At 41.4% G+C, this 13,688-nt stretch overlaps 1 protein-coding gene across 1 annotated transcript; it reads right to left on the bottom strand.

The window, feature by feature from the left end:
• Nucleotides 1-9,416: 9,416 nt before the first annotated feature.
• LOC131313927 (uncharacterized) lies at nucleotides 9,417-13,120 on the bottom strand. The gene is made up of 7 exons (XM_058342420.1): nucleotides 13,030-13,120; nucleotides 12,674-12,774; nucleotides 12,267-12,582; nucleotides 11,962-12,095; nucleotides 10,896-11,188; nucleotides 10,236-10,332; nucleotides 9,417-9,512 (listed from the first exon to the last, which is right to left on the bottom strand). Exons 1-7 carry the CDS (start codon nucleotides 13,118-13,120, stop codon nucleotides 9,417-9,419), a joined length of 1,128 nt encoding a protein of 375 aa, XP_058198403.1.
• Between the last annotated feature and the right edge of the window lie 568 nt (nucleotides 13,121-13,688).

Below are 13,688 nucleotides of genomic sequence, written 5' to 3'. Positions count from 1 at the left end.
TCCATCTTGACAAAGGCCTTGCAAACATATGGCTTTTTGTTGATGATTTTAGCCACTGCCACATTTGGATCTGCCTCTGTTTCCACTACAGCAACCTGGTAATTAGGGTCACGGTAATACATTCCTTTGGATGCTGTCTTCCTATCCTGCTCCTTTGCCAAGAACTTTTCATAATGAGAGGCCTTAGAGGACAATTCAAACAAGTCTCTGAATTTTGTCCCATAGAACTTCTTCTTCATTTCAAAGCCCAAGCCGTTTAATGCTATACGCACGTATTTGGCATCTGGAAGTACTATCTTGCACTTGAATCGAGCAATCTTGAAACGTAAGAGGCAGGACTCCATGGATTCTAGATGGGTTTGACGATAGCATGAAAGGTCTGCCAGCGTCACTTTTGGTTCTACCTCGTAGAACTGCTGGTGGAACATCTCCTCCAACTGTGCCCAGGTCTACACGGAGTTAGCCGGCAAGTTGATGTACCAAGTAAAGGCTGTCCCTGTAAGAGAATTGGGAAAGAGCCTCAACTTTAGAGCATCAATGGTTCCAGCCTTTCCACATTGAACTTGAAACCTAGCAATGTGCTCCACCGTTGACTGCGCGCTTTCACCATTGAAGGTCTGAAATTCTGGAACTCTATAGCCCTTCGGAAAAGGTGTATTGTCCACCTCCTCGGTATGAGGCTTCCTATACATAGGCCTCCCCAAAGGTCTGAAACTAGGTCCTAACTGCTCCTGGAGCAAGTTCAAGACTTGATCCCTTCCCATAGTAAGGTCTGGTACAGGAGGCGGCTGCGGGTGTGCCTCTTGTGCTTGTTGGTTCTGGGCTGGACTTGCCCCCTGAGTATCAAAGCTTTGAGGAGTATGGACAACTCCTTTGTCTTTTCCAAAGCCCTGACCTCCTTGCAAAGGCCTTCTGTCCAATTTGTCAGATTTGTCAGGCTTGCTCAGGTCTTCAACCAAAACAAATCTTTGCTCGTTATTTGCTGGAGGCATCTAGGCTCCTCCAATCACAACTCCCTTCTCCTTTTGCCCCCCGAGTGTAGGGCTGCTAGATGAGGTAGCGTGATAAAATGTTTGAGGAGGAGGAGGTACCCCCAATAAGCCAGCTTGGTCTTGACCGTTGCCATAAACACCAAACTGTGGAAAGCCCTGCTGCTAAGGAACGAGCGGTAGCCTCTCTGTAACCGTAGCGACCATTTTATGGACTGCTATGGTCAGAGGTTCCAAGGACTGAGAGAACGATTGTGAAATTGAGTGTGTCACGTCGCGGGAGATCTCACGTCCTGCCAAAAACATATAATTTTTGCGCTGTAGGTAGCGTCGCTAAGATCTTGAGCGCTGATCTGAGGACCAGCTTCCTCGAGTAATGGCACGTCGACTGCCACTCCCTCAGGACTCTGTGGTGGATCCAAGATGGGTGGATCCGATTGTTGCTACTGCTGTTGCTTCCTTGCCATAATAAAACCCTTAGACGACTAGGGTCCCACTGGGCATGCCAAAAATTGTTTCGGCTCCAAAGTGGCTCAAGGACTGAGCGGGCGTGCCAGGACTTGTCGCTTCCAACGTAAAGGACTGAGTGCCCTTTTTCTGACTTTTGAACCGTGAGGGCAATAGTGCTGCAACCTAAGGGCTGGATTGCAGTGAAGGTCCGTGGTTTTGCCTCTACGAGCGAGAACTTAATAATTTCCTAACCGTGTAGGAAAAGAAGTAACAATGTAAGAATAACTTTATTATATCATAATAACAAAGTTGGTGGTGTAAGAGAGATAAGAATAACTTTATTATATCGTAATAATAAAGTTGGGGTACAAGAGAGATAGAAATGAGATAATTGCTTCGCTAGGAAGGCTTTGGTTTAAGCGTTGAGCTTGATTGGTGGGTGAACCCTTTTTTCTTCTTGACTTTTAGTATTTATAGGCCAAGGGTCTTAGATTTTCTGCATGCAAAGGGCTTTTTGTCCTCTTCTCGTGGCGCCATGTATCCCTTGTAACTTCCAATTCATGAGATCATGGGATAATGGGTAGTTATTGGAAGTTATAAAAGATCATGGTTAAATACTGCACTGGTCCAGATCTGATCCAAGTTTTCCACCTTCACCATGAGCTGACATGTGTCCCGAGTAGGCCTCAAATGTTGCCAAGTGTCCCAAGTAACTACCCATTAACATATTTAGTGGGATCATGGGTAGTTATTAGAGGTAAATAACAATTACCCATGTGTTTACTTGATCATGGGCAGTTAATGGGATAATGGGCCTATTTCTCCTCCTTCTTTTGTGGGCACCTGATGAGTAATAGGCCATTTGACTTGACTTGGCCATGTGTTGAAAACTTCCACTGACTTCTCTTGATTTCCGTCAAATTCTTACCAAGACATGGTAATGGGCCTTTTAAACAATAAAAAGCCTAATTTGCATGCGCCATTGGGCTTTAAATAATCATAATCCATAATTAAATAACTCGAACCCATGGTCGGCTTGGACTAAAATTAACTGGGCCTGCCAACATTGTTTTGGCCCAGTACATTTAGGCCCAATAACTCTTCATTTCATGGCCCAATTTAATTAAAAGATAATTAAATGGCTCTCCAACACTTGCCCAAGATTGTGTGCCAAAAACGGGTGTAAACAGAAAGCCAAAACTATAGTATTAAATCCCGTTGACTAACACACACACACACACACACACACACACACACACACACACACACACATATATATATATATATATATATATATATTTCAAATTTTGAAATTTCCCTTTAAAACAATTTTAATTTTAATTTCGATACTTGATGCCCAGTGCTCACGTGTTGCTTTCACGAGCAATCACTCTGTGAGCAAGTGGAACAAGTGGAGTAGAGGCTTTATAGGTGAACACTTTGCCAATTGAGCCTTTGCTCTGTCGATGTGGGACAAACAAGTTGCAAAACAAAGCCTCCCACCAATAGTCCTACATCGCTAGTTGAAGGAAACAAGGAAGGCAAAGAATCTTTTATAAGTAGAAAGTCCTACTACCTCAGTACCAATGCTCAAGAGATTGGGCCTTACTTCTGAAACTTGGACTGAGCCTTTTCTAAAAAAACTCCTATCCAACCCAAATACTAGAAAAAATTAGAGTGCCCCAAAAATTGGGCATTTTGGGGATACCCAAGGCCCAGGCCTTCTGGTCCTTATGCCTAGGCCAATAGTGCACACACGCATGCTGTCGTTGTCCGTTTGAACCGAGCCGGGTGGGGTTGGTCATTGGATAAAATGGGTTTGGCCCAATTAGCTTATAATCTTATCCTATCGATAAGGTATTTCCAACGAGTCTCATTAGAAGCTGGCCCTGAAGTTGTTACCAGTTCCCTATACTTTTCTGAAGCTGCTTAAGTAATCAGCCCAAGGTCTATAACAAGTAACCTATCGATCAAGGTAGCTAGAGCGTGCAAGCAAGTAATGAATAGAAGAGTCAACCCGATCTATTGTAGCTGAAGCGCAATACCTGTAATGAAGGAATGAATGACTCTTTCTTTCATTTGAAAGGGTAATGACATAGAATAGAAAATGGTTTCTGTAACGCCCCCAAATTCTCGGTACGTTAATAGGACATTTTATTACAAAAATAAAGTGGAGTAGTGCTATTGGTACCGACGGTACCATAGGGAAAATGTACCGACGGCCACCGGACGGCCGTCTCCGGCCACCGGACGGCCGATCCGAGCCGTCCAAAAATTTTAAAAAATAAAACCGAGTGGGCCTACGCGGGAATCAATGGCATCCGAGGTGTGTAGAGTACTTGATCCGAGCACCCCTTTTTCGTGTATATACACGTATATACAAATATACACGAAAAATGGGTGCTCGGATCAAGTACCCTACACACCTCGGATGCCATTGATTCTCGCGTAGGCCCACTCGATTTTATTTTTTAAAATTTTTGGACGGCTCGGATCGGCCGTCCGGTGGCCGGAGACGGCCGTCCGGCGGCCGTCGGTACATTTTCCCTATGGTACCCGTCGGTACCAATAGGATTTCTGAATAAAGTGAGTCTGGCTCATTATTACATCACAAAGTCTTACAAGAGTACTTTTATCCAACAAGGGAGGGAACTAGGGTTCCTAACTACTGCTCCGCCCGCTCTTCCATCCTAGCAAGCTCCTAGCATAACAAATTTTCGATGGTCTAGTATAGCCACCCATTTCTTACCAGTGGGGTAAGAAATGGGAAGAAAAGTATGACTCGTAAGATTGCGTGAAGATTGGGTGGTGTTCATTTGTGTGTTTTGCATTTTCGTTGTGTTTCCTTCATGTTTCTTTTATTTTCTGTCTTTTCATTTTTGTTTTCTTTGAAGCTGGATAACATGGGCCAGTGGTTCTAATGTCATTTGTTTTGTGAAAAGTCGTTCTCTCAAGTATTCTGCAGGATTTATGTGCTACCACACCAGCCTTGGTAGTTTGGGCCTAAAGCCGGAGTGAGTGAGGCGTTCAGGAGCCCTAAGCATGGGTGTGTGGCTACGAGCCGCGGTTGTTAGTCCGATAAAACTTTGGATATGGCCCAGTGTGACTAGCTGTGGTTCCGAGTTGTCAGAACTGAAGGAGTAAACCCTGGAAGCATCTAATTTGGCTGGAACGAGACATTGACATGAAATCCTCCAACTTGGTCGAGGTATTTAGGGGTTGACATTCCCCTTGGATGGTACATTCGCGCACTCTTCCTCTCTTCGCTCTTGTTCTTCATGCTATGAGGGCATAGCATCGCTTTAAGTTGGTGGGAGGGGTTAGCTTATGTGCTATTTGTTTCATTTTTGTGGAAAATTTGAAAAATTCAAAAACAATAAAAAAATTGAAAAACCAAAAAAATGAGAAAATGAAATTTTTTTAAAAATTAATAAAGCTTTTTCCTTGCAATCCTTCCTTTTATCACAGTTTTTAGTTCTTTTCATGACTTGTTGCATGCTCAACATTTGTTAGTTGGGAAGAGTTCATAGCAATCCTAAGAATTTTTGTGCTTCTCAATTAGCATGCTTAGTTAAAAATTGAATGGTTTAGGTGTTGAGTTAAGTTTAAGAGAAAGCTTTGGCCCATATCCCCATCTTTTAATAAATATGCTTGTAGTGTAGGTGAATAATCGCATGTCCATGTCTAATTGTGTTTAAATGTCGATCTTCATTCATTTTGGAATCCAAAGAGGAGTTAGGAAAGGATACAAGGCATTCTTTGCATGATCATACCACATATGTGTCCCCTCGTCCTATTTTGCATCCTGTTCTCTCCCGTTCGTTGATTTAACCTAGGCGACCAGTTGTTTGGAGGGTTGTCGGGATGTGTGTTCATTGTTCGAAAGGTGTTTTGGGAGGTTATTGGAGGAGTTGTTGGAAAATCCGGGGACCAAATTGAAGAAAGGCAGAAATTCTGAGTTAGCAGTGTCAGCATTGGTAGAAGCTGTCACCTGGTATCGGTACCGAGGGAATTTCAGGAATCCATCTAAGCAGTTCGGTACCAATTGGAAGTTATAATATCTATTGGTACCGAGCCCTTTTCAGTTGCAGATCAGACCAGTCTCATTAGCACGATTCAAACCTTTCCATCATCAACAGCCGACTCTCCCTCTCTCAAAACCTCCATTATTCTCCAAAACCCTAACTTTAATCCTTCAATCTCCATCCAAAGACTCCATAAGCTTCCATAAACCCACCAAATCCCTCATCTCCTTCAACAAAACTCAAGATTCATCCACCAATTTCGTGATTTTCAAGCCAAAAAGAGGTAAATCCATTTTTCATCTTTTAAATCCGAAATTTTCTTGTTTTTCCTCAAAAATCCGAACTTTCTTCCTATTTTTTCACATCCTCACCCCACCACATTTATACCCTACATTATATATTTTCCACCAAAAATCAAAACCCTAGATACTCTACCCAAAAATTCGAAAATACCAAAAATAAAAACCCCAACCCCCTTTCAACCCACAATGCCGAGGATTAAACAAACAGCACACCGTGCTCCTCCTTCTCAACCGGAGATCGAGGAGGAGGATGATTTTTTGGCAGAGGAGGAGAAAAGTCAGCTGAAGGAAGCTTCGGGGTCTCGAAGTAGGAAGAGGAGGCGTACCCCGACTGAGATTGCAGCAGACAAAAGGAGAAATTGGGAAGGCAATTTTGACAGTCGGAAATTCAAAAATGAGCGTCAAGTGGATGCCGGGAAATTCAAACCTGATCACATGGGCCTCCGTTACATCATGCGCAAAGGTTTGCAATTTTGAACTGAACCATTAATTGGTAATAATAAGAATGTTGTTATTGAATTTTATAAGTACATGCAAATACCTGAAGGTGATTACGAGAATGACCCTGCTGTAAAAATTAGTTCTCAGATAGGGGGTATTGATGTTGAGATTACCCCTGATGACATTGCTCGGTATTTGAAAATTCAGCGCCCCCCTCCTGATTTCGTGAATTATCCTAGAAAAGATGAGATGTTAGATGAAAAGGTGGTGAATAGAACCCTCTATGGTGACCCCGCATTGGCTATAGTACCCCATGTGCCTGGTAATTTCAAAGCTTCTGTTAGATTCTTGAACGAAGTTATCCATTTCAATCTATATCCTCGAGGCACAGAGCATAAACCAACTAGGAAAAGTGGAGAACTTCTGTTTGCTTTGATGACAAATGATTTGGTAGTAGATTGGGCAATGTTCATTTTCACTCAGTTACGAGATTTCAGAGCTAATACGTTGATTACTGCCAGCATACCTTTTCCCTGTATGATCACTAGTTTATGCAAAGAAAAAGGAGTTAAGGGGTGGGCGTATGAGAAGTTGGAAGAGCTTTCACCAGGGCCATTTGATGACGCGTTTGATGAGAATAGTTTGTCCCAAACTCCTGCTCGAAGGGATAAACAAGTTCAAAGGGGGGATTATTTGACCACAATGCCATCCAAGAAGGAGAAGCAATCATCTTGGATTAAGAAGTTATTTTGTCAAGGGGTTGCACTAATTAATTCTCGAAAGAACGAGAAGGCAGAAAAGAGACAGATTATGTGAGAACAAGAGAGACAGAGGAGAGAGCTAGCCTGACAGACATCGATTCTGGAGCAGCAGCACGGGGTGAAATATGATCCGAAGACAGTGGATGAGGGAGAAGTCAGTGATGATTTTGCAGGGTATAAGAGTGAAGAATTGCCTGATTAAGGTGATGGTATGATGATGTGAGGAGGTAGTGAGTCGGTGGTTGGAAAATCACCTTACTTGGTCGGGGTCTAGGTTGGTTGACATGCCAACCACTCTATCCTTTTGTTTTGTTTCATTTTAGTTTGTAGTTTAGTTTTGCACATTATTAGTAGTTGGTTTATTGGTTTGGCCTTTGACTTGGTTCATTTTGTGTTGGCGGCGGTCACTCGGGTAGTAACCAAGCTAGAAATAGACCGTCGCCCATTTTTGCTAACCTGTTCTTTGAAACCAAGATCATTACAAGCTTAAAAGGACCTTCGTTGATCATTTGCGCGCATGGATTCCTTTGTGATTTTTTACTATTTGATATTTGCATAAGTTAGTTGCATGGTATGCTTTCCCGTCGTTATCCAACTTTCATCTATTAGTTGTTAATTCTGTTGAATAAAGTGTTTTCGTTGTTAAGGCATAGTATTTCTTGTTCGCTGTTGCCTATTTATAAAGCACTTCTTCGTGGGATATGGTTACTAGTTTGAATTCGCAGGTTTTGTGTCCCGTATCCTCCCTTTGTTCGAGGACACAAACCTTTTTATGCTTGCTCTTAGACTTGCTTGATGCTTGGCCTGTTCAGTTGGACACTGAAATTGAGAATTGTAGAAATGAAATAAAAAGCCGGAATGACTGAACTCTTGCTAGTTTACAATATTGAGTATGTTCTAAGTTATGAAGCGGAAGGATTGCAAATTTGTTAGTTTTCCAAGTTTTTGCATTTTATTTGCTGGGGACTAGCAAACCTCAAGTTGGGGGGTGTGATAAGCACCCAATAATGCAATGTAGGGTGCGCTAGTTATCTAGTTTTAAGTTAAGTTAAGCGTTATTTAGTTGTTTCTAATTGCTTTTGCTCGTAAGGTATTTTAGTTTCATTTTGAAGAGAAACCGTTCAAAACAGGGATTCTTAAGCCAAAAGCTTGTCACGGATATTCAAAGATCAAAAAAGACCAAGAACGGAATCATCGGAATCCAAGCCAAAGCGTTCAAGGACCCGAAGGTGACCTGACGGCTCGCCAAAGCAAGGCAAGACAAAGCAGAGCAAGAACCAAGGGCTGGCCATAACCAACTCGGCATCGGTGCCATGGATGTCCTCCCATCGGTATCAACTGCATTATCAAGTCTCTGCAGCAACCTTTTATCACTCAATATCGGTACCTTGCACCAATTCCAATCGGTACCGAGAAGTTCCCAGCGGCAGCCTTTATTCTTCAGTAGTGGTACCATTTTATAATATCTATCGGTACCGAGCTCCTTAACAGCAGCGTAGCATGTTCTCCATCGGTACTGAGGGGCCTTAGAAGAGAATTTTTGGATCTCCAGGAGAATATTCTGTGCGCGTAATTTGGAAAATATAAAAGCCCGTGATGTCACTTTGTACAAACAAGTAGAATAACTTTTGTATTGCATAATTTAGATCTAGCCTAGATTTACTTGCTTTTTGAATTGTTCTTCATTTTCCAGCACTTTAAATTTAATTTTCTGCTTTAGTTAATTAGTTTTTGCTATTGTATTCTTCATTAAAGTTGTAGCCGCTACTCCGATATATCGTATAATCTAATTTTCTTCAAGTGTTGTTACTTCACTATGCTAAGTAGATTTTTGCTTGCTCTTATCTTCATAGATATGTGTAAGTAGTTTTCTAGGGTTAGATCATGAGGTGATTAGCACCTCATGGCTCAAGTAAAATTGCATTTTTCACCATAAAGTTTGAACCTTTGGTTGAAAAATTGATGTGAGGTTCGGGTTTATTTGTCAAATCGCTAAGGTGTTAACCTCCTTGATCATGTGTAGGTAAGAGTATTGTCTACTTACCACATATGATGCTTAGAGCTCTGTCGCTCGAGGTATTTGCTAAATAAATTCTAGAGCTAGCTTGGTAATCAAACCATTCTATCTTCCGGATTAAGAACCTTAGTTGAGTTTCTTAAACCGCGTAATTGGGTGAAAATGTGATTTAACTCGAGTCGTGGGTGCTAATAATTCCTAGACCTAACCTGCTTTTTATCTTAGTTCATTCGCTTTCAATTTAGCCTTTTTACTTTCCACCTCAAACGTAAAACAAAGTTGGCTGTCTAAAAGCCGAAAGCCCTTGCTTACATATACAAATCCAACCAAGCCGTATTAATTTTTCCCTTGGGTACGATCCCGGTCTTCCGAATTATTATGCTTCAATTGGACGCTTATACCCTACGCTTGGGGTGATCTTATTTGATATATCAACGAATGAAGCAGATGGCAGCAGCTATCACAAGTGCAGCAGCACCATAAGTAATTGGCAGCAAGGTGGCAGCCTCAAAACTGGTAGCAACGTACTGCCCTCAAAAATAGCAGTAATAGGACATTTCAGAACAGTCAGCAACTGCATGATTGGAAAGAAAAGAGAAAATGTGGTCTTGTTCTTGGGACATCCCACAAGTCAGTTGCACATTCTAGCAGCAGCATCCATAACAACAGCCGCAAAAAAATGAAGCACAAAAACCTAGGGACAGCCCCCTAGAAAAGTTTAAACAGCCCAAGGGACAACCCCCCTAGGGTAGGTACAATATCAAAGGGACAACCCCATTAAATTCACACCTACTACACTTATACAACTTAAAAAAGCAGTAACAGAGCAACCATTAGCACATAAAGTTCAACCTAACAGTTAACAAAAATGAAACTACTATATTAGCACATGAGTAGCCCAAAAACACCAATAGCAGCTAGGTGCTACTACCATAACAGTAGTCAGCAATAACAACCAGCAAATAGAAATAATAGGATGCAGTAGAAGTAGCAAAATGGTTCATCAATGAGCAGCAACAGTTACACAATATATCTACTCACCTATAACTCCCTCGAAGCCTAACTCTCCATCAACTAGAAGCATAAGGGAAAACCTCAACTCCCTCCACTCTCCCTCACAAAATGTCTCCCACCAGATATTTATCTCCACTCACAAAAAAGGAAGGGTCTCAATCACACAGCTGACAGGAACACTCATATACTAGATCACTCAACCATCAGAAAGGAATAAAAGAGATTAAATTATATACCTGGTAATTAGAAGTAAGCAATATAACTGAACTCTTATGAATTAGAAGAACTAGTAACACCCTCAGGTCGAACTTTGAAGAAGCTACCAAGCACAACCTGCCAGGTAAAACACATGTGTAACAAGGATTTGGAAAACAAATGAACTCAAGCCCAAAAAAACATATGCAACTCAACCCAAATTCCACTCATTTACAATCCACGCTGCTTTAGAGTGAGGCATATTATGAAGTGATAAAAGTCTGGCCCTAACCATAGAGCAAATTTTATGAACAACTCCCTCCCAAGTATAGGAGAGATTTTGAAATTTTCTAAGATTTCTCTCAATCCAGATATGATAAACAGCTAAAGTAAAGACCAGTTTTGTGATCAAAGCCCTAAGTGATTTACCCTTGACATCTGACAAAAGAGTGACCCAGTCATCCCATGATCTAGGAGACCAAGAGACATGAAGCTTGGTTTGGATGGCACCCCACACTTGTTGAGAGAAAGGGCAATTAAAGAAAAGATGATCATGGCTCTCCCCCCCAGGACACAGACTACATTGAGGAGAAATATTAAGACCAAACAACACAAGTCTATCAGCAGTGGAAAGCCTATTCTAAATAGCTATCCAAGTGACAAAGCTACATTTCGGGATGTGGCCTGAGAACCATACTAACTTATGCCACATGACCCAAGGAAAGGAAGTTCTCAGTTTGTCCCATAAAGAGGCAATTGAGAACTGGCCTTTGGATGTGAGAGTCCATCTAACATGATCAGCCCCACTCAAACTGGACTGAACAAGAGGAGGCAAAGAACTTCTCATCTCATTAAGCTCCAAAGTTTGAGTAATGGGGAATGCCCAATTTGAATTATGAATGATGTGGGACACATTGGCATCCTTTGGAATACCAGAATCATAAGCAATTCTATTACCAAATTTGCTAATGAACTGTGCTATACACACAGCAATCTGTGCACAGATTGTGCATAGATTTCGTTGTGGGGCCCACCACGGATCCCACACAAATCATCCAAGCCGTTCATTAAATGTAAAACATTTTTTCAAGGGTCCTCGAAAAAAATAAGCTCAATCTAATACCTATAGGTGCTTCATCCAACCATCTAACTTTTCATTCAGATTTCCGAATAATGAAAAGTTATATGATTGGATCGAGCACCTATAGGTATCGAATTGAGGTTATCTTTTACGGGGACCCTTGAAAAAATGTTTTACATTTAATGAACGGCTCGGATAATTTGTGTGGGACCCGTGATGGGCCCCACAATAAAATCTGTGCACAATCTGTGCACAGATTGTATGTGTGTGTAGACTTTCTGTTTGTTAATCAAGGGCCCAAGAGGATGCCAATTGTCATACCACAAGGAGGTGGATTGACCATTATCTAGTATGCTTCGAATGAAAGGCTGCACCATAGGTCTGAGAGTCAAGAGTTTCCTCCAAACCCAAGTGCAATCACCAGGTATTTTCAAATTCCAAAAATTCCTACCTCTTATTAAGTAAGACTTGACCCACTGACACCACATTGACTGCTCCCCCCCAGAAATTAAAAACCAGATGTGTTTGACAATGGCAGCTTTATTCCAAACCTGCATGGATTTGAAACCAAGACCACCCTCTTGCTTAGGAGAGCATAGGTGTTCCCTACTTTGGCACCTGTTTTCCTTAGATCAAGACCTGTCCAAAGAAAGGCCCCGAAGAATTGACTCAACTTCTTGAATAACCTTTTTAGGAATGATAAACAGTGAAGACCAATATGTTTGCATAGAGAAGAGGACATTTCTAATCAACTGGACCCTACCAGCATAGGTGAGGTCTCTGTTGGTCCAGGACTTGGTTTTAGCAATAATGTTATCCACTAATCGTGTACAGTCAATAGCCTTGAGTTTAGTGGAAAGAAGGGGAACACCAAGATATCAAACTGGCAGTGAAACCTCTTTAAACCCTAAGACAGCCAAGATGGCCAATCTAGTGCTAATGTTGACCCTAGAAAAGTAAATGCTACTCTTCCCAGTGCTAGGTTAAAGACCTGACAGGGATTGAAATTCAGAGAATGCATCCTGAATATGATTGATTGAAGTGAGCTCTCCCTTATAAAATATCATAAGATCATCAGCAAAACAGAGATTGACAAGCTTAGTAGCTCCACATCTCCAATGGAAATGGAAATCATGAAGAAGGGATTTCTCCTTAAGAAGGCAAGTGAGAATCTCCATCACAATAACAAATAGGTATGAAGACAAAGGATCTCCTTGTCTAAGCCCTTTTTTACCTAAAATGTATCCAGTGACTTCACCATTGATGCTAAGGGAGTAATTAGCAGTAGTGACACAGGCTTGTAGCCACTTGATCATGATGGGATGAAAATTTCATGGCAGACAAAACATCCCAAAGAAAGTCCCATCTAACATTGTCAAATGCTTTTATGATGTCTACCTTCATAGCGCATCTGGGAGAGGATGAAGACTTATGGTATCCTCTCATGAGCTCCTGGGTAAGGAAAATGTTATCAGCTATCCTCCTACCTTTAACAAAACCTGATTGTACAGAATCAATTAAAGTAGGAAGGAACAGTTGTAATCTTCTAGCAAGAATTCTAGAAGTGCACTTATAGATAGTGCTACAACAAGAGATAGGTCTGTAATCCCCCACTCTGGACGGATTAGGGACCTTAGGAACAAGAGCAACAATAGTTGAATTAACTTTTTTGAGCAGCTGGCTAGATTTAAAAAAGGTTTTGACAGCTGCAGTGACTTCATGGCCAATGATAGGCTAAGCTTTATTGAAAAAACCAGCATTATAACCATCAGGACCAGGAGCTTTACCAAGATGAAGAGACCAGAAGGTCTCCTTGATCTCAATATCAGAAACTTCAGCTACCATGGCTAACTTTTGGCTATCAGATAACCGTTTACCTAGAACCTGTTAGATCCTGGATAGCCCTTGATAAGAAGAAGGATGAGCTGTACCTAGCAAATTGGTGTAGAAATTAACAAAACTGGATTTGATATCCCTAATGTCATGAATGAGGGAACCATCATCCAACACCAAACTTATAATCTTACTCCTATTTCTAGAGCTGCTCACAACTTTAAAGAAATAAGAAGTGCACTGATCCCCAAGATTCAACCATTGAATTCTAGATTTTTGTTTATCCAGACTTTCCTCGGCCCTTAGCAAAATGAGAAGTTGCCTATGGACCTCATTTTCCTGGCTAATAATAGAGAGATTAGAAGACTGACTACCCAAATATTTCTGCAAGGACTCAAGAAGTTGCCTAGTATCCACAACTCTTCTAGAGACATCACTAAAGTCTCTAATATTTATAAGCTTAAACTCCCTTTGTAACAGTTTGAGTTTTTCACAAGCGTAGAACATTGGATATCCAATGATCACTCTCCACCCAACTTTTTGCACCACAGATGAAAACTGAGGATGATCAGCTAGAAAG

This window comes from Rhododendron vialii, chromosome 13a (assembly GCF_030253575.1).
Source record: "Rhododendron vialii isolate Sample 1 chromosome 13a, ASM3025357v1".
NCBI lineage: Eukaryota > Viridiplantae > Streptophyta > Magnoliopsida > Ericales > Ericaceae > Rhododendron > Rhododendron vialii.
The sequence above is the reverse complement of the archived record's forward strand: the minus strand, read 5'-3'. Positions and strand labels throughout refer to the sequence as shown.